The 18,946-nt window shown below is 47.1% G+C and overlaps 2 protein-coding genes across 2 annotated transcripts; both read left to right on the forward strand.

The window, feature by feature from the left end:
• Positions 1-10,195: 10,195 nt before the first annotated feature.
• Positions 10,196-11,745, forward strand: LOC135808287 (uncharacterized). Its single transcript, XM_065321455.1, has one exon. The coding sequence runs from the start codon at positions 10,592-10,594 to the stop codon at positions 11,492-11,494; it is 903 nt and encodes a 300-aa protein (XP_065177527.1). The 5' UTR covers positions 10,196-10,591; the 3' UTR covers positions 11,495-11,745.
• Positions 11,746-16,059: 4,314 nt separating this feature from the next.
• On the forward strand, positions 16,060-18,946 carry LOC135810711 (uncharacterized). Its single transcript, XM_065324193.1, has 3 exons — positions 16,060-16,426; positions 18,394-18,534; positions 18,746-18,946. Exons 1-3 carry the CDS (start codon positions 16,236-16,238, stop codon positions 18,912-18,914), a joined length of 501 nt encoding a protein of 166 aa, XP_065180265.1. The 5' UTR covers positions 16,060-16,235; the 3' UTR covers positions 18,915-18,946.

The raw sequence follows: 18,946 nt of genomic DNA on the forward strand, positions 1-18,946 counted from the left end.
GTCATTTGCTGATTGATCTTGACTTAAGCGTCAAATGTGGGGATATTTATGCTCCCCCCACGCCGTATTGTGGATCAAATAATACGCATGAAAGGACCACCATACTAGTAAGTGCATGTGTGTGGGGAAAGTCGTGGCACCCCTCCCCCCCCCCCCCCTTTGATCACTATCCTGGCTACGCCCCTGACATAGATGTAAAAAAGAAAAGAAAAAAGCGATCATCAGAAAGCACTGTTTTCTGATGATCGCTTAGTGCGTGAAACTCGGAGTAAAAACACTTTCCCTGTCCTCCTATTGTCCTCCTATCCAGCTCTACCTCTCGGTATTGAGCACTCTCTTGGACAGCCTGGAACCTCTCTGTTTTACTAAGGACATAGATAATAGGGCTTGAAAGTGCTACGTCACAGCATAGCAACAATTTCAAAAATTCAAAAATTGGATCCACTTGGATCCAGTTTTTGTATGGATCCAAGCACATTTCAAGCGGTCTTACCTACAGCATGGTGATGTAGCCAGTGAAACTGACTGATTTGGCTACTGGGGGCGGGGTTACAACTGGTGGCGAAATAAAAGTCACACCTGCATGCGACATGAGTGGGTTGCTATGCACCCACATACTTAGGCAATAGCAAAGTCACACCTTAGTGGATCCAAAAATAGAAATCTGATGTCAACTTACTACTCCCTGGCTGTTTTGACGTCATCACTTTCAAGCCCTATTATACTCAGGACATAATTATACTCAGGACATAGATAATTATACTCAGGACATAGATAATTATACTGAGGACATAGATAATTATACTCAGGGCATAGATAATTATACTCAGGACATAGATAATTATACTCAGGACATAGATAATTATACTCAGGACATAGATAATTATACTCAGGGCATAGATGTACAGATTAAACTCGGATGGAGAGCCAAGGATTAAAATTAAAAAAGAGGACCAAAAGTTACGTAACTTCATAACTTAGAACCTTCCAAGTTGGAAGGCTGCTGGTTTGCGCATTGTAGACGTGATGCAGCTAAGCATCAGGTCGTTGAATGTCATGATCTCATCAGTCAGTTTTGTGCTAATTGTTGCACATTTTTTTGACTCAACAAAATTCTGCTTATAACCGTCAGTGTTGGACAAAACGGGTAACTTGTAAACTTTTGGTCCTCTTTTTCAACATAGATGTACGAACTAATTACTTAGAAGTTGCGACTTCGGCGGTATTAGTCAGGAAATAAATTAGTTAGTTGTTCCAACGAGGAACACACGCTTCATGCCAAACTGGACACTTGACTGACTCACGACTGCCATCCGGAGCACACGGGGAGCACGTCCCACCTTCCACTCGGCAAACCTGCAAGAAAGCACCACTCCCTGCTCAATACACAGAGTTTCGGGGAATTCACCCCTCATCAGTTGAGCTTGAGTAAGCTGAGGAAGATTGTGCCTGAAAACCACCACTGAGTCACTGACATCTATAATTGTGCCCTCCAGGGCCAAACCATCACCAGGGATTCTAAACCACAGAGACGCGCGTTGTTTCCATCGCGACGAACACCTCGTGAGACCCCAGATAGCAGCGTGAGTGAGAGTCGCTCATGGCCGTTGTGCTAAACAGACGTTGAGAGCCAGTAGGTATTCACAACGCTGTCACCTCCAACAACTAGTCGCATGTCCCGTGATGGACAACAATACGAACTTAGAAGTTGCGACTTCGGCGGTATTAGTCATGATTTTGGTTGTTCCAATGAGGAACACACGCTTCCTGCCGAACTTGATACAGTCCGTATCGCCTATAGCGTTGGTGTTTGATTATGAGCATTTTATCACTATAAGCGATATATCACTATGACCGATACTGCATGCAATGTATGCGAGTGGGGTGTCAAACGACTCAGGGCACCATACACCTACGCACTGCATAGCTGGCTACAGCTCATGTCACACAACAGCATTTCCTCACGATGGAGGCATATTTTGGCAACTTGTGCAAGCAGAACTCACTAAACAACACTGGACAAGCTAGTTCTTCACGCAGAAGTAACACTCTGTTCTCATCTGACACCACTTGATTTTACATCAATCACTATAATCGATGCAAAAATAAGGTAATAAAGGTCTTTTGAAATAAGAATTTGATCACTATAGGCGATATATTACTATAGACGATTATTACTATACGCGATAACTGTGTACACTTAGTTATGGCAAATGAAAATGAATTTGAGAAATTGATCACTATATCCGGTATATTACTATAGCCGCCAACCTTATAGGCGATACGGACTGTACTTGACTGACTCACGACTGCCATCCGGAGCACATGAGGTGTGGGTGGACGTGCGACTAGTTGCTGGAGGTGACAGCGTTGTGAATAGCTGCTGGCGTTAGAAGTGAACGGAACCGCAAGTGACTGTAGAACCTGCACCAGGGCATTCCCCAGGGTTCCGTCCTAGGCCCTACCCCTTTCAACATCTACATGTTTATTGGCTTGTTCCCACTCTGCCATTACGCTTCAAATGCCTTCTTTACGCTGACGACACCACCCTCTGGAAAGTGTCCACGAACTGTCATATCCTATTTTGGAAGAGGTTTTTGCAGCGGTGAAGCAGCACCTCGCAGATCGCGGCCTGCTCAAGAACTCCAGCAAGAGCCAGGTATTACTCATCTATTGTAGACGCTCACATCCTCCACCTAACCTGAGCATTGTCTGTGGCACGACTAGCTGTTATTGCCCCGTCGGACGAAGTTAAGCACATGGGACTGACTCTCCACTCAACTCTAAGTTTCAGTGCCCACTCAGGGAAGACGTCGGAAAGAAACTAGATACTTTTCGACGTGGAAGGAGGAACCTTGCTGTCCAGGCCAGAAGGCAGTTCTACATGACTGTACTTGTCAGTAGTCCAGAGCAAGCTTGAGTACGCCAACATTACCTATGTACATTGGACACTGTCTCGCTGATAAGGTACGCTTTCCAACGGCCAAAGAGAGTTGGAAAGCTTGTGTCTTTGTGGGTAACTTGAACATTTGGGGCTCATGTAAAATCGCACTGATTTTGGGATTTCCCTGCAACTTTTTGCTTCAGCAAAAAGGTTGTGCTTGACCGCATTCCTGTCGCTTCGCAGTGGCTTTTCGTTGGTGCAGTTTGTATCCCACCCTCCCACCCCTGACTTCTGGGTGTGTGTTTATCGATATAATCTTATCGGCTTTCTTATTGGCCATGTGGCTGTGGCAGTTACGACTGCATTTCTTTTTTAGTTTAAAAACGTAGGGGTGGTGTGTGCGTCGCGGGCCTTTGTATGGCTATGTACAGCTTCAGATTGTATGGCTAGTGCCAGGGGAGTTCAATTGAATCTGCATGGGAAGAATACTACTGTATTGTGATTGAACTGAAGCTGGATGATGACCGTGTGGTGAGTGTGTGGGGTTTTTCAAGATACCGTCCTGGGGCAGGGATGTAGGTCCTTTAGCTTGGACGGGTGTTGTTACATTCATTGTAACATCTTGTCGTTTCTGTGTGCTTTGCTGTGCGACTAGTAGCAGTATCTAGCTATCTTGTGCTTATTTTTCTTATCTCTATGCATCCAATTATGAAAAAAAATCATGAAGAGGATATAATATCAATAAATAAAGCCATTGCCGAGCCACCGTGCTCACAGCAGAGACTTCTGTGTGTGTTATTGTCGTGAAAGTGGACCACAAAGACCGTGAAACACCAGCTGCATGCTACGCATAACTAAGAGAGCACTTACATGTAGATGCATATTTGAGCATCACATATTCACGTGACGCGCACATCATACTTGCTTGAGAGGTACCACATAGCCTAGACACAAGATACCATTATTATTTTATATTTTATATTAATTTCTGAAATTGGGCATTTGTTATCCAATATCTTAGGCATTTATATGAGAAAAATTGCGGGAGCTGCCGGAGCAATATTGCGAAGAAATTCTCAAAAAGCTCAAACCAAATTTGAATTATTCGAATAAGTCTAGAGGTTTAGGGTACCCTGTAAGAAGGCCTTAGGCCTGTGGGGATTGCCCTATCAATGATAATAATAATAATAATAATAATAATAATAATAATAATAATAATGTAGCAATGAAAAATATCAATTGTGCACTCATAATCATGTATAAACAATTAAAATGAAACAATTCCAGAACGTTTTCGTGTGACCATCATCAGTGGAACATCGTCACATAGTAAGAATCACTAAAACAACCAGTTATATAGCTAGAGTAACATGAAAAGAAGCGTGAGAATGCAGCACAGCTAGCGGTTATGCATAACGCGTGTAGTGTGAACCTTTGCAGTGTATCTGAGAATGGTAGCAGTAGATGAATGTGGCAGCTGTGAGTGCGTGTGAACAAAAACTGGTGAGTGCGTATTATTTAAAAAGTGTGAGTGCTACAACATTTTCTTTTTGCTTGCATAGAACAGGGTCACGTGTGCGAATATATACAGCTTCCAACACCTGCGATTCCTGGTTTAGTGTTATTTGTCGCGCGCGTTTCTTTAAGCAGTTGCAGGTGTTGGAAGCTGTATATATTCGCACACGTGACCCTGTTCTATGCAAGCAAAAAGAAAATGTTGTAGCACTCACACTTTTTAAATAATACGCACTCACCAGTTTTTGTTCACACGCACTCACAGCTGCCACATTCATCTACTGCTACCATTCTCAGATACACTGCAAAGGTTCACACTACACGCGTTATGCATAACCGCTAGCTGTGCTGCATTCTCACGCTTCTTTTCATGTTACTCTAGCTATATAACTGGTTGTTTTAGTGATTCTTACTATGTGACGATGTTCCACTGATGATGGTCACACGAAAACGTTCTGGAATTGTTTCATTTTAATTGTTTATACATGATTATGAGTGCACAATTGATATTTTTCATTGCTATTTTACGACTGTTGTCTCCTCGTCGGTTATTTAAATAATAATAATGGCTTGTGTATTGTGCCATGGACGAAGGATGCTATTGCAACCTTCGACAGGAATGTCCGAAGTGCGCTCCGCGCAGTGGGGGCACACCACCCACGATCTTCCACCATCCGCTTTCACCTGCCGAGATCTGAGGGCGGCCGAGGGATTGTATCGGTTGAGCACCTGCTGGAGAGGAAATACATCCGCCTGTCTAGGTATCTCCAGGCGCACTCTGACCTGCCGCTGATTGCTGCGCTGCATGCTCATCATGAAAATCTTCCGCCTACAAAGTCGATCATCTCCCGGGCGGCCACGGCAATGGAGCACTTCAACATCCTGGACATCGGAGGTGCAACAACTGACGTTGTTAAGTCTGCTATCAGAACCTCCACCCAAGCTTCTCTGCGGCAGAAGCCCCTGCATGGTCGCTATTGGCAGAGGAGTGGCGGTGTATTGGACATGCCTCTCTCATTCAACTTCTTAAAGTCTCCAACATTGCGTCCATCCACTGAGTCATCCGTATTTGCTGCTCAGGATCAGGTGGTTAATACCAGGAACTACCAAAGATCGGTTATTGGCGACACTTCCGTGGTGGACGTGTGCCGTTTGTGTGGAGGTCCGGGGGAGACTGTTGACCATATTTTGGCATGCTGCCCCGTGTTGGCACGGACGGCATACATTACTCGCCATAATCGTCTTGCCGCTATGGTCCACCGGGCACTCTGTCATCGCTACAGACTGGTATCTCCTGCTCCCCCTGGCCACTTGCCACACTACGTAGAGGATAGTGAAGGCCGTAAGTTAATGTGGGAAATGCCAATCCCTACAGATAGGATGGTTGGAGCAAATCGGCCGGATCTTGTGTGGGACGATGGCAAGTCAGTCCAACTTATTGATGTCAGTGTGCCACTGGATCATAGAGTAACACTAAAGCATGCTGAAAAGAGAGCGAAGTACTTGCCCCTCGCAGTGGAAATTGGGCAGATTTGGCAGCGAGAGGCAGTGTCCGTAGTGCCCATCATAGTTGGTGCTCTTGGTGGCCTGACGAAGGAAGCGGCTACCTCAATTAAGCAGCTATGTGGAGAAGAGCGGCACCTTCATGAACTGCAGCAGGCTGCTATCCTTGGCTCGATGGCCATTCTAAGATCTGTTTTGGGTGCAGCATAGGGCTCTTCGCTGTCCCTGGTGGGCTTTTTATGCTCTGTATGTTATTGTATTCGTTTTAGTTTGTAATTGAAACACTGTGGTATTTCTGTGGGTATTCGTATTTGATCTTTCTGTGGGTGCGCATTGGAAGTTGTGCCCAGTGATGAGCTTTGCCGGCCTGAATTTTTCGCCAACTTCTGATGCTCCCCTTTCTGCAATACCTGTTGCCATGATACCTCTGAGCTTTAATGCCTGTGATGGTACATGCGCCTTTCTCCCTTCCTCTCTCTCTACCTTACTTTTTTCCATATATTATTCCGTGCTGCTTACCTTTGGCTATGATAAGTCCGGTGAGTTAGTGTAATGCCTCCAATTTTTATTTTTATTTTCAATTTGGAGTGGAATAAAGACTCATAATAATAATAATGAGTTTGCTCCCGCACTGGAGCTCGCGCTATTCCGCCCACTTGACTTGACACTTGACTGACTCACGACTGCGATCCAGAGCACACGAGAAGTCCATCGAACCTTCGACTCGACAAACCTGCAAGAAAGCACCACTCCCTGCTCAATACACAGTGTTTCGGGGAATTCACCCCTCATTAGTTGAGCTTGAGTAGGCTGAGGAAGATTGTGCCTGAAGAGCACCACTTATAGTGCTCTCCAGGCACAAACATCACCAGGGATACAAACTTACAGAGACGCTCCGTTTCCAGCGCGACAAACATCTCGTGAACACCAGATAGCAGCGTGAGTCAGGGTCGCTCCTGGACGGTGAGAACAGACGTAGAGGACCCTGGGTCATTCACAACGCTGTCACCTCCAAACCAGCTAGTCGCCAGCCATTCCTAAAAAATCATCGCCGAAGTCGCAACCACTGTTTCGTAATAATAATAATAATAATAACTTATTTTTTGAAAGTAGTAGTAGTAGTAGTAGTAGTAGTAGTAGTAGTAGTAGTAGTAGTAGTAGTAGTAGTAGTAGTAGTAGTAGAATTTATTATTTTACTAGGGAACTCCCAACAGAAAGGATTGGGAGAACTTCAAATTCAAAGTATCAGTCGGGGAAGTGAACTGCCTGAAAAGAGAAAGAACGCCCAGACCCACCAGGACTCGAACCCAGGACCTTGCTTGTCCTGAGCTCTAACCACTGAGCTATGGGACCAGGCTGAACCTAGAAGAAGGCGCTGACAAGTTTTTCACTCCAAAGGCAGCTCACAACACGTGCCACACATACTGATGGCACTTGGGTCTTTTTCCCTCCCCAAGGGGACCAACCACGGTCAGTTTCTGGACCCTGCCAGAAGTGAAATAAAGTGATTAATTGGTTGGTCCCCTGGGGGAGGGAAAAAGACCCAAGTGCATGTATCATGTATAAGTATGTGGGATCTCAGGGTCACAAACAAGGTACCAGTGGACAGAAAGCGGTCCCTTGAGCCAGAGGATCCACGCTGACCAGTGGTGCGTGGTTCTTTGGACAAGTCCCTAGGCTGTAGGGAGACACACCAGCACCGGCAATGGATGCACATTTCCAAGACCAACCGGCAACCGGCAACCAAGAATATCAGGCGCCCTCACTGTCACAGTCACTTTCACATTCACCTTCGCTCTCATTCTCTCCCGCGCTCTCTACCCCACCCTCACGCTCACCTCACCCTCACGCTCACCCCTCCCTCACGTTTTCTCTCACTCTCACCCTCACTCTGATTCTGATTTCTCCCTCACTCTGACTCTCACTTTCTCCCTCCCTCTGACCCTCACTTTCTCCCTCACTCTGACTCTCACTTTCTCCCTCCCTTTGACTCTCACTTTCCCCCTCACTCTGGCTCTCACTTTATCCCTCACTCTGACTCTCACTTTATCCCTCACTCAGACTCTCACTTTCTCTCTGACTCTGACTCTCACTTCCTCCCTTTCTCTGACTCTTACTTTCTCCCTCACTCTGACGCTCACTTTCTCCCTCACTCTGACTGGCCTTTTCAGATTTTCATTGTACCTATTTGTAGTACCTCCCGGGATCCGTATTTCCACTTGAAATAATATTCACCAAAATGCCTCATTCTTATCATTCTTTTATTCGCTTCCATGTAATTGGGCTTATTGCCCGTTTGGTATTGCGAATTCAAATAAAAAACAACAACAACTCGCACTTTCTCCCTCCCTCTGACTCTCACTTTCTCCCTCCCTCTGACCCTCACTTTCTCCCTCACTCTGACTCTCACTTTCTCCCTCACTCTGACTGTCACTTCCTCCCTCCCTCTGACTCTCACTTTCTCCCTCCCTCTGACTCTCACTTTCTCCCTCACTCTGGCTCTCACTTCCTCCCTCACTCTGGCTCTCACCTTCTCCCTCACTCTGACTCTCACTTTCTCCCTCACTCTGACTCTCACCTTCTCCCTCACTCTGACTCTGACTTTCTGCCTCCCTCTGGCTCTCACTTTCTCCCTCCCTCTGTCTCTCACTTTCTCCATCACTCTGACTCTCACTTTCTCCCTCCCTCTGACTCTCACTTTCTCCCTCACTCTGGCTCTGACTTCCTCCCTCACTCTGGCTCTCACTTTCTCCCTCACTCTGACTCTCACTTTCTCCCTCCCTCTGACTCTCATTTTCATCCTCACTCTGGCTCTCACCTTCTCCCTCACTCTGACTCTCACTTTCTCCCTCACTCTGACTCTCACTTTCTCCCTCCCACTGACTCTGACTTTCTCCCTCCCTCTGACCCTCACTTTCTCCCTCACTCTGACTCTCACTTTCTCCCTCCCTTTGACTCTCACTTTCCCCCTCACTCTGGCTCTCACTTTATCCCTCACTCTGACTCTCACTTTATCCCTCACTCAGACTCTCACTTTCTCTCTGACTCTGACTCTCACTTCCTCCCTTTCTCTGACTCTTACTTTCTCCCTCACTCTGACGCTCACTTTCTCCCTCACTCTGACTGGCCTTTTCAGATTTTCATTGTACCTATTTGTAGTACCTCCCGGGATCCGTATTTCCACTTGAAATAATATTCACCAAAATGCCTCATTCTTATCATTCTTTTATTCGCTTCCATGTAATTGGGCTTATTGCCCGTTTGGTATTGCGAATTCAAATAAAAAACAACAACAACTCGCACTTTCTCCCTCCCTCTGACTCTCACTTTCTCCCTCCCTCTGACCCTCACTTTCTCCCTCACTCTGACTCTCACTTTCTCCCTCACTCTGACTGTCACTTCCTCCCTCCCTCTGACTCTCATTTTCTCCCTCCCTCTGACTCTCACTTTCTCCCTCACTCTGGCTCTCACTTCCTCCCTCACTCTGGCTCTCACCTTCTCCCTCACTCTGACTCTCACTTTCTGCCTCCCTCTGGCTCTCACTTTCTCCCTTCCTCTGTCTCTCACTTTCTCCATCACTCTGACTCTCACTTTCTCCCTCCCTCTGACTCTCACTTTCTCCCTCACTCTGGCTCTGACTTCCTCCCTCACTCTGGCTCTCACTTTCTCCCTCACTCTGACTCTCACTTTCTCCCTCCCTCTGACTCTCATTTTCATCCTCACTCTGGCTCTCACCTTCTCCCTCCCTCAGACTCTCACTTTCTCCCTCACTCTGACTCTCACTTTCTCCCTCACTCTGACCCTCACTTTCTCCCTCACTCTGACTCTCACTTTCTCCCTCCCACTGACTCTCACTTTCTCCCTCACTCTGACTCTCACTTTCTTCCTCACTCTGGCTCTCACTTTCTCGCTCCCTCTGAACTCTCACTTTCTCCCTCCCACTGACTCTCACTTTCTCCCTCACTCTGACTCTCACTTTCTTCCTCACTCTGGCTCTCACTTTCTCGCTCCCTCTGAACTCTCACTTTCTATCTCCCTCTGACTCTCACTTTCTCCCTCACTCCGACTCTCACTTTCCCCCTCACTCTGACTCTCACTTTCTCCCTCACACTGACTCTCACCCTCACCGCTTAGACTGCAAGCAAACGGAGCCGGTTTCATTCTCCATTTCACCACTTCGTCTCTTTCCACTGCTGGAATGTCATTTTCTGACACGGCACCTCTCTGGGTTCTTTCTACACCCTTGTTTCAATTTCCTCTCCTTCTTTTTTTCTACTTTCTCCATCACTACGCTCAGCGCATGATTTCTTTCTCTTCATTTAGATTGGTTTGTTTTCCCATTAACACTTCCCATAACTGCAGCATCATAACCGTGACGTCTACACCTGCGGATTGTGCAAACGTAGCTAGACTGGACAATATTTCTTGTTAACAGCGGCACTGCCCATTGTAGGTATGTGCCTGCTCTTACATCGTCGGAGTGGCAAACTGCTGGCGCTATTGGCCTATTTCCCTCTGCCACTCCCTACTCCACTGTGAAAAGTAAAAAAACCGGCGGGTGTACCTGGCCCTGACAACGTACCGGACAACAAACCAGCTGCGCTTCCAGAGGAGTCTCAGTCGGCCATTTTGTCCTGGAGCGAAGAACTGCAGCGTCTTGAACACTTGCTCATTTCCTTGAGGGATGAAATGACCTCGAAACATTTTGTGGTGCCCTTGAGCGAGGAACAGCAGCCTCAAAGTGTGATAGACTCGCTCCTTTCTTTCGGAGACGAAATGGCCTCGGAATGGGGCAGTTATCTTAAGAGCCTTTTGTGGGCGGATTCACCTGACCCTGACAACGAACCAGACAGTGTGCCTGCTGCGCTTCTAGAGCACGATGTATGGCCACATGAGATGAAACACCAGTGTCGTGCAATGCGAGATTGCTGGAGGTTTGTAGTCAATGAGCTTGAGCTGGAAGGCCTCAGGGATGTGTTCGACCACAGGTTTGATCACTGCTACTGCAAAGAGTGCCGTAGTACGACCGCTGAGATTACGGAGCGTGGCGATGAGGTCTACGTTTTACCCGACGGATGGTGTCGATTTGGACTGAACCCAAGAGCCATGATAGAACAGTACGGCGGGGACACGAGCATTGTGAATGTAATGTTTGACAGGAGAGAATCCTCTGGCTGGCCAGTAGGGTTTCATGGCTCTCACCCGCGACACATTCGTAGCATTCTTAACGAAGGGAGGCTGTTGAAGCCGAGTCAAAGAACGAAGACAGGGACAGAGATCACAGTAACTCATGTTTGCACTATAGGCGGCTTACAAGCCCCCGCCGAAGTGTATGAACGCATATTCTTTTCGCCATCAATCCGCTACTGTGAGTGGTACTGCAAGCAACCACCAGCGTCAACACACCTCTGTGTTCTACAAGCCAGAATAAGAAAGTCCATGGCTGACGTGGGCCATGAGACCCTGGCTGGTAGGGTGGAGGATAAGTATGTGGAGAGACATGAAATGGAGTGGAGCGTGAAGGACGGCATACATACTCCACTCTACGGATTACTGATTCGCGAAAGGCCCGAACAATTCTTCTTCCGATGAGTAAGTTCGAATTCAAAATCTTCACCAATTGTTTCAGCTTCTGATAAAGGTTCAGACTATCGTGTACCCTCAATTTTTTAACTGCAAGTTTTAAACACCCTCAACTAATGAATTCAATGTTGTGTTGTGTATATTGTTGAATACATTGATTGGAGGGGAATAGAATGGATACCTTTCTTTTTCGAGAATTGCGTGTATCTTTCCAGGCAACTTCTATTCACCTTTGAGTGTGCAATCCTTTTTAATTAACTAAAAACGTGTCCTGATTGAGTCGTCAGAAAGTTGAGAATGGATTTCTTTCCCTCGCGGTTTTCCCTTCTTGCAAACTGCAAGAACAGTGTTCACTTTATCTAGGCGTCGGCGCTCCATAATTAACTGCTCCATGCCAAAGCCCGGCATCGAATCCGATACGATCACTGGCAAGGATCTGAATTGCCATTTCCTTTCAAGGATTCTCCGATGGAAAATGGATGCCTACCCGTGGAAGGGAGTCTCCAAAAAATATGAGGTGAGAGGGGTGGGGTAATCGGAAAACATGGCAGAACTACAAAAACAATCGGGACCGACCCCGAGGAGATGGAATTGATTTGTTGCATTTGTGAAGCAAAGCATACGAGGTCATGTGAGGGAGCATTGCAGAGGCTCTTAACCAACTCCTTTAGAATAAGCCTTTGCTGAATCACACTCAAGTAGAAGCTACAATATTCGAGCGTCACCGAGCAGGGTCACGGTTCATGACCGACAAGGATATTAGATACTATACTTGGGAGAAGAAAGGACAGAAACTAACTCTTTCTAAGAGTAATGCTAGTGCACACATACGTGTACACTGTTCATGCCGCCGTCCAAATTGGAAGTGAGTAAAAAGTCAGATGCTGGTGTAACCACTTCTCTGGCCTCTTCTTCTCCTGTGCTGAGTTGTGCAGAGCAATTTGAATCGTCGGCATGACTCCCAGCTCCACACAAGGGTGAGTATGATCCAAGCAAGTGCAATGAAGACACTATCTGCCGCTAGCGTGTAGCCAGCATTGTACTGATGGGCATTCATTGGTCTCGGCAGAGAAGTCGCTATGATGGAGCGATGCCATTTGATACCAATCAAAATGGTCATTGTACTAGTCAGCAAAACACACGGCAGGGAACACGTTGCTGCCACAAGACAGTGTGCTAGAGATCTGTACGATAGTACAGTGAAGAGCATCAAGCCGAACGAGAACACCAGGGAGAATCCATACGAAGCCCACAGCGCTGGACACATCTGCGACCCGGGCAGCAGAATGCATGTTGAACCCAACACACCCGCTTGGTTCGACCAATGCGCGTCCTTAGCCGATAGAACAACTGCAAGAAGAGAAGCAGTTATTAGCAAGCAGAGAAGAATCATCGTCCAAGTTCTCGGCTTCGCTTTTTCGTTGTCTCGCCTGTAGGAGAACTCAGCAAATCCGTACAAATGAATACGAAGAAAGGCTACCCCCATAGAGAGGAAGGAAAAAACAGTAGCTGTCACCAACATACTCCTCTTGTGTAGCTCAAGGTCTTTGCTCGCGACCATTTTGCGGCCTTGGAAAATTGCTGAGGTGAGCCACATGACGAACATGCCAGTGGACATTGCCAGCTGACATGCAAGAGTGCAATAGTACCTTGCTCTGCTATCAACGGCAAACCACCATCCACAGTACGTAAAGATTACAAGAGAGTGGTAGATCAGAGACAATGCTGCGGTTGCTATGACGAAATTGCACTCGCTCTCTTTCTCCGCGTAGACACACGAACTGTTCAGATTCTCCAGACTCTCTGCTCCGTCATAGTTAGCACTCGTCAGCGTTGCCAGGGAAACGGCAGAGAACATTGCCATGCCAACACCAGACAGGACAAGTAGTATGTATAGTGCGTTTGGTACTGAAAATCCAGAGTCATCCTGTTGGAGATGTTCAACCTCATCTTCACTGGCCTCAGGCACGTAGGAGTTGAGATCTTTCAGCCACTTGAAGAGAACGGCTACTGACACCATCGTGTTGGACATATGAAAAGCAATGACAGACCCGCCGCCATACCGTTGATTGCCGCTGAGGGTTGCGGCAATGTCCGAATCGAGCACAGCCAGCCAGTTTGTGAGCGATAGCAGCGACGACACAAGCTGCAAGGCCATCAGAAAGAGCAGCGTGGACAAGCGCAGTACGTCCACGGCCAGTGGCAGGTTGGTCACGTTGTTGTGTTTGCCACTGGCCAGTCTTCGCCTCACTCTGGCCTCCACCATCAACACAGGTAGTAAGCATAATGTGACTATGCCGGTAACTCTCAGAACAGTGCATGCTGCATCGGCATCTGACTCCATGCCAAATAGACACGTGCCGTTCGTCACCGATCCACCATCAACTCCGAACGATCCTACGATTGTTAGCGATATGGCTGATGCCAGCATCATCAGGCCAAACAAGGCGATCTCCGGTATATCGAACACTCTCTTGGTCACCCATGTGGCAAGTGGCTGTGGAGTAGATGTACTTGGCTTTTGGGACATCATCACACTGATCGCAACGCCAAGGAGAAAGGAGAAAAATGTGAAAACCGAAGCGGTTTTGCTGGTTGCGTCCAAAGCAGAACTGCCAGAGTGCTGTAAGAGTGCGAGCTGAACGACGAACGAAGCAAGAGCTACAACAGTTGTAGAAACCTCGAAGAAGACGAGCAGTGTCGATTTTGTGGTTCTAAACAACTCAAAGGCCAGCTGAATTATAGCAGCAATTAGCAGAGTGATGTTCATTGTGAGGATGCCATTACAGGTCTCATACTTGCCATATAGACAAAAGTAACTGCCGGTCTGCGCAGAGAAGCCATTGGCACTTGCAGAGATGAGCGTCCCGGCTGCAATGGCCGTGAATACCACCTGAATAAGTCTGGTTACCCGTAGATAGCTCGCCTTATCCGTGCTGGTCCCGCTCTCACCTTGACCTCGACCTGTACCAGCCGGGCCTGCGCTATGACCGGAGTCACTAGTAGTAGCATGATCACCACTGTTCTGGGTAGAGCCGCGGCTACGTCTAACCCTCCTACCAGGCCTGTTGTGGACATGGCTTGCGGAGCTTGGATTGGTGTCGCTTCCTCCACCTTGTCCCGATTCACTGGATACAGAATGCATCTCGTCAGCGAATCCGATCAGCAACAGCGAAACTCTTCCTCAGAAAGTGCCTTCGTCAAAAGTCACCTCTGCATGCTGTTTTGTTCTTGCAGCAATCGTTATTCAAAATGGCAGACGGTGAATACTCTCTCATTGGCCGGAACGTTGCATGCTAGACCGGCCGTCAACAGTGGTATGTAAAGTTCGGGCACAGCAGGCATTCACACACATCACAGCAATCATGAAGAAAGGAGACTGTGGACATAATACAGGAAATAGTAGCAATCATTGGGGCAATCAGTGTGTAGATCTCTACGTGTCACACATATCGTAGTATTCAGTCGTTCAAGCTCATGAAGACATGATCAAAACTTTCTACAAACTGTAGAAAGTTCTGATCATAAGTGGATCTACAGTACCTCATACGCTAGCTATGCAGCTGGGGCTTCTTCATGACATGAATCAGTTGCCCATGTACATGTACATACACTTCATGATCGTACTGAAAGTCAACAAAATTAAATTTAATATTTATAATTTTAATATTCGGCGCACATGTGACAGTTTATACAGGCAACAGCATGCTAGCAGTACAGGCCGGAAATTTGTTGCAGACGAAATGTGTTTTAGCCCTGGAAGGCCAAAATTTGAATGGACCGAAAATACAGAGTTTCAGTGCTCTCTCTCAAACAGCCACCAGTCAGCAGTCGTTGCGGGATATGTTCAGTTTGCCATTTTAGGTCTGTACCCGAGCAGCAGCACTTTGGAAACAGGGAACCGAACGATGAGAGAGAAGGACAGGGACGGGTGTCATCGATCATGAGAAGAGAATGGTGCATTGTACATGTAATGCGAAGTAATGCAAGATACCGTCAGTCGGAGCAAATTCAGCTGATGAGATTGGAGTCACAGACCAGTTCTGCAGGACATCCAACTAATGATGTGATAATAATCGTCTAGACTAGGGTGCTACAGTCTCAGTGCTGTGAAATCCACATCCTGATAATGGCGAAACCATTCGATTATCAAGAGTATTATACTCTTGTTATCATGTGTATCTTTGTTGTGCAGGCGAGTCCATCAATGACCACGTTTTGTTTGTTTTCTGTTCCGCGCGAATCTGACGAGTGCGTACATATACATCTTCCTTGACACACAATGACATGCCCGGGCCAGGGCACTGAGGCTGGCGGTCGACTTCGACGATGTTTTTTCTTCTTTTTTTCTTCGGCCAGTATGCATGACATGGGTTTTGATTCGAGGGTTAGACATGGGTTAGTAACTGAGGACAGGTGTGAGTCCGCCCTCTCGGCATGACGATGTTCGAAGCCGCTGGTTGACCGGGTGACAGCACCCACATTGCACTGCGGTGTTCACTCTTCGCCCATACCACCAGGTTCGGGCAGAACTGTAGTACAGACACGGCTAGCTAGCTGTAGTGTAGATTTACGCTGTCACAGTGTCAGCATCAGCCATCACGCTACCTCAGACTCAGGTGTGGATAGTCGGATTGATTCTCTATAAAAGAAGGTGGTTTTCTCCTGAAAGCTCTTTTACGGTTTGTTTGCCTCCAGTTACAATTTTTTCATTCCCTGCCTTCGCATCGCGCTCCGACAGGACAAAGTCATGAACACCTTGGGGTACGTCTCGGTCTGTATGCTCCTCGCTATGGGGGCTTGCTTGTCAGGAGCGCTCGAGAATGGCTTGATCCGGACGCCACCAATGGGCTGGTCAACGTGGAACAAATTCCACTGCGGAATCAACGAGACGCTAATCAAGGAAATGGCTGATGCGCTAGCCAGCTCGGGACTCTCCAAGTCAGTACTGTAGTGTATGTGGTCTCTTCATTGCTTGAATGTGCTGTGGATGACTTGCAGATCGGGGACGGCTTGAAATGAGATACAAAATTATTAATGATGTCGTGTAGCTCCCATGTTCCCGAGTCAAGGTCAATGAATGACTCCCCCTAGGCCTAGGGCCCCTACCTGGTATAAGAACGGGGAAGAAAATGCCGGTAATGTAAATGCACTTGCAGCACATAACCTTAAAGGGGAAGTATACCCTAAAATCAAATTTTCACCAGTTGTAGTCTTCGGGGTGCTGAGTCGAATGGTCTTGGTCCGAGGAAGCTGAGACGCTCCCTTCCTCCTTTATTCCCAATCGAACTCGCGCACTTCCACCGAAACTGGGTGACTGCGCCCTACTAGATGGGGATTTGTATGCAAAATGTCACTAAAAGCGCCATTCCGTTCTTATAAAAGCACGGATGACCGCGATTGGCCCATATGTTGTAGTCTTTTGGACGCTGAGTCGACTGGTTTTGGTCCGAAAAGGCTGCGATGCAGCGTTCCTCCTTTATTCCCAATCGAACATGGTTGAACAAGCGGTCACGTGCTCCTGCGTACACCAGTCAGCTGGTCACCGTGCCTGCAGGGTACAACTTACTAGCCTGTTTGACCTTTTTTGGGTGCAGTTCTGTCACTCGAGTTGAACCTTGGTGTGAAAGTTGTCGCCTGCTGGCGCGGTGACCAGGTGATTTGGGCACCCAGGAGCACGTGACCGCTTGTTCAACCATGTTCGATTGGGAATAAAGGAGGAACGCTGCATCGCAGCCTTTTCGGACCAAAACCAGTCGACTCAGCGTCCAAAAGACTACAACATATGGGCCAATCGCAGTCATCCGTGCTTTTATAAGAACGAAATGGCGCTTTTAGTGACATTTTGCATACAAATCCCCATCTAGTAGGGCGCAGTCACCCAGTTTAGGTGGAAGTGCGCGAGTTCGATTGGGATTCAAGTAAGAAGGGGGCGTCGCAGCTGCCTCGGACCAAAACCATTCGACTCAGCACCCAGAAGACTACAACTGGTGAAAATTTGATTTTAGGGTATACTTCCCCTTTAATATGTACAACATACACACTCACGACTAACTGATGCACACTCACGGGTAGCCTTTTGGCTTTGTGCTTTGTGTGTTTCCCTTTCTCTGCAGTAGTATAGGTATGTGCAGTCTGATAAAAATAATTATTGCTATGCATGTGCGCATCAGTGACCCCGCATGTTGTGCTTCAGTAGTGTCTTGACCCTATGGGTATGGGAGCTGTTAAAAAGACCAAAAAGTAGGGATTCACTGGCCGGAAAAAGCCACTTCATAGCTGTGTGGTGACCGTGTTGACCAGGCTGAATAGTGGCGGTCAATTCTTCAGCCTTGCAAGCTGTTGAATGGTGCAATCCCAGCACAAGCTGCTATGGCTTCTGCTGTAGCATTGCTATCATCGCCGGAGGCGATGGGCGTCAAAAGGTCAATGGTCATGGTAACTGTTTCACTTGATGACTGGTGAGTCACTGACCACGTACGGATAGCTCTATATCGGTATTGCATTGGGAACAACTTTTCTTATTGTCCGCGAACTCCAACGCAGCCACTTACACATTTATAAACCTCACTCCTCACTCCTCACTCCTCACCTCCAATAACGGTATCTTTACCGCGATTCGAATCGATACTTTTACACCAAATCGAAATGGTAGTAGAAGGCCAAAATGGTGTAATAATAATTATTGTTGATTTGAAACGGTTGGATGAATTGAATTGAGATATTTGCGACTTAACTGCGGTAGTTGTAGAAGAAGGTGGCTGCTCCTAATGTTGGAGTAAAGTGTCAGTCAGTCAGCAGGAAGCGCGAGCTCCGACGTTTGATAAATTGCATCGCGAAATTGGTTAATTATTAAAATAGAAAGTGAGGCGATATTACCTACGCGTTACATTTCTCAACTCGTACAGGGCCGGCTATGTGTATGTGAATCTGGACGACTGCTGGATGGCTGCGGAGCGCAACTCTACAGGTTATCTGCAAGCTGATGCCACTACATTCCCAAGTGGCATGAAAGCATTGGGCGACTACATTCATGGAAAAGGCCTGAAGTAAGCACCACACACATGCAACCCCCCGCCTCCTCAAACACATCTTTGATTTATGCCAAAGTGTTGTATGATTTGGTATTGTCCTTTACCAGGTGTAATTTGCAGACTATCACCCATAATAACATGCAAATTGATTAGTTGCTCTCTCTTTTATTTTCTCTATTGGATACCAGCATGTACATGTAGCTTACATGCTTATGTGTTGTTGCAGGTATGGTTTATACGGGGATCCGGGTACAATGACATGTCAGCGACGGGCTGGGAATGAGAACCATGAGAAAATTGACGCATTGACATACGCCGAGTATGGTGCAGATTACTTCAAGTACGACTCCTGCTACGCCAGTCATGATTATCAACTTCATGCTTACATGGTATAGTATTGGAGTACATGCCACTATCTCTTTGTCTC

The sequence above is a fragment of the Sycon ciliatum genome, chromosome 2 (genome assembly GCF_964019385.1).
Source record: "Sycon ciliatum chromosome 2, ocSycCili1.1, whole genome shotgun sequence".
In the NCBI taxonomy this organism is placed as follows: domain Eukaryota; kingdom Metazoa; phylum Porifera; class Calcarea; order Leucosolenida; family Sycettidae; genus Sycon; species Sycon ciliatum.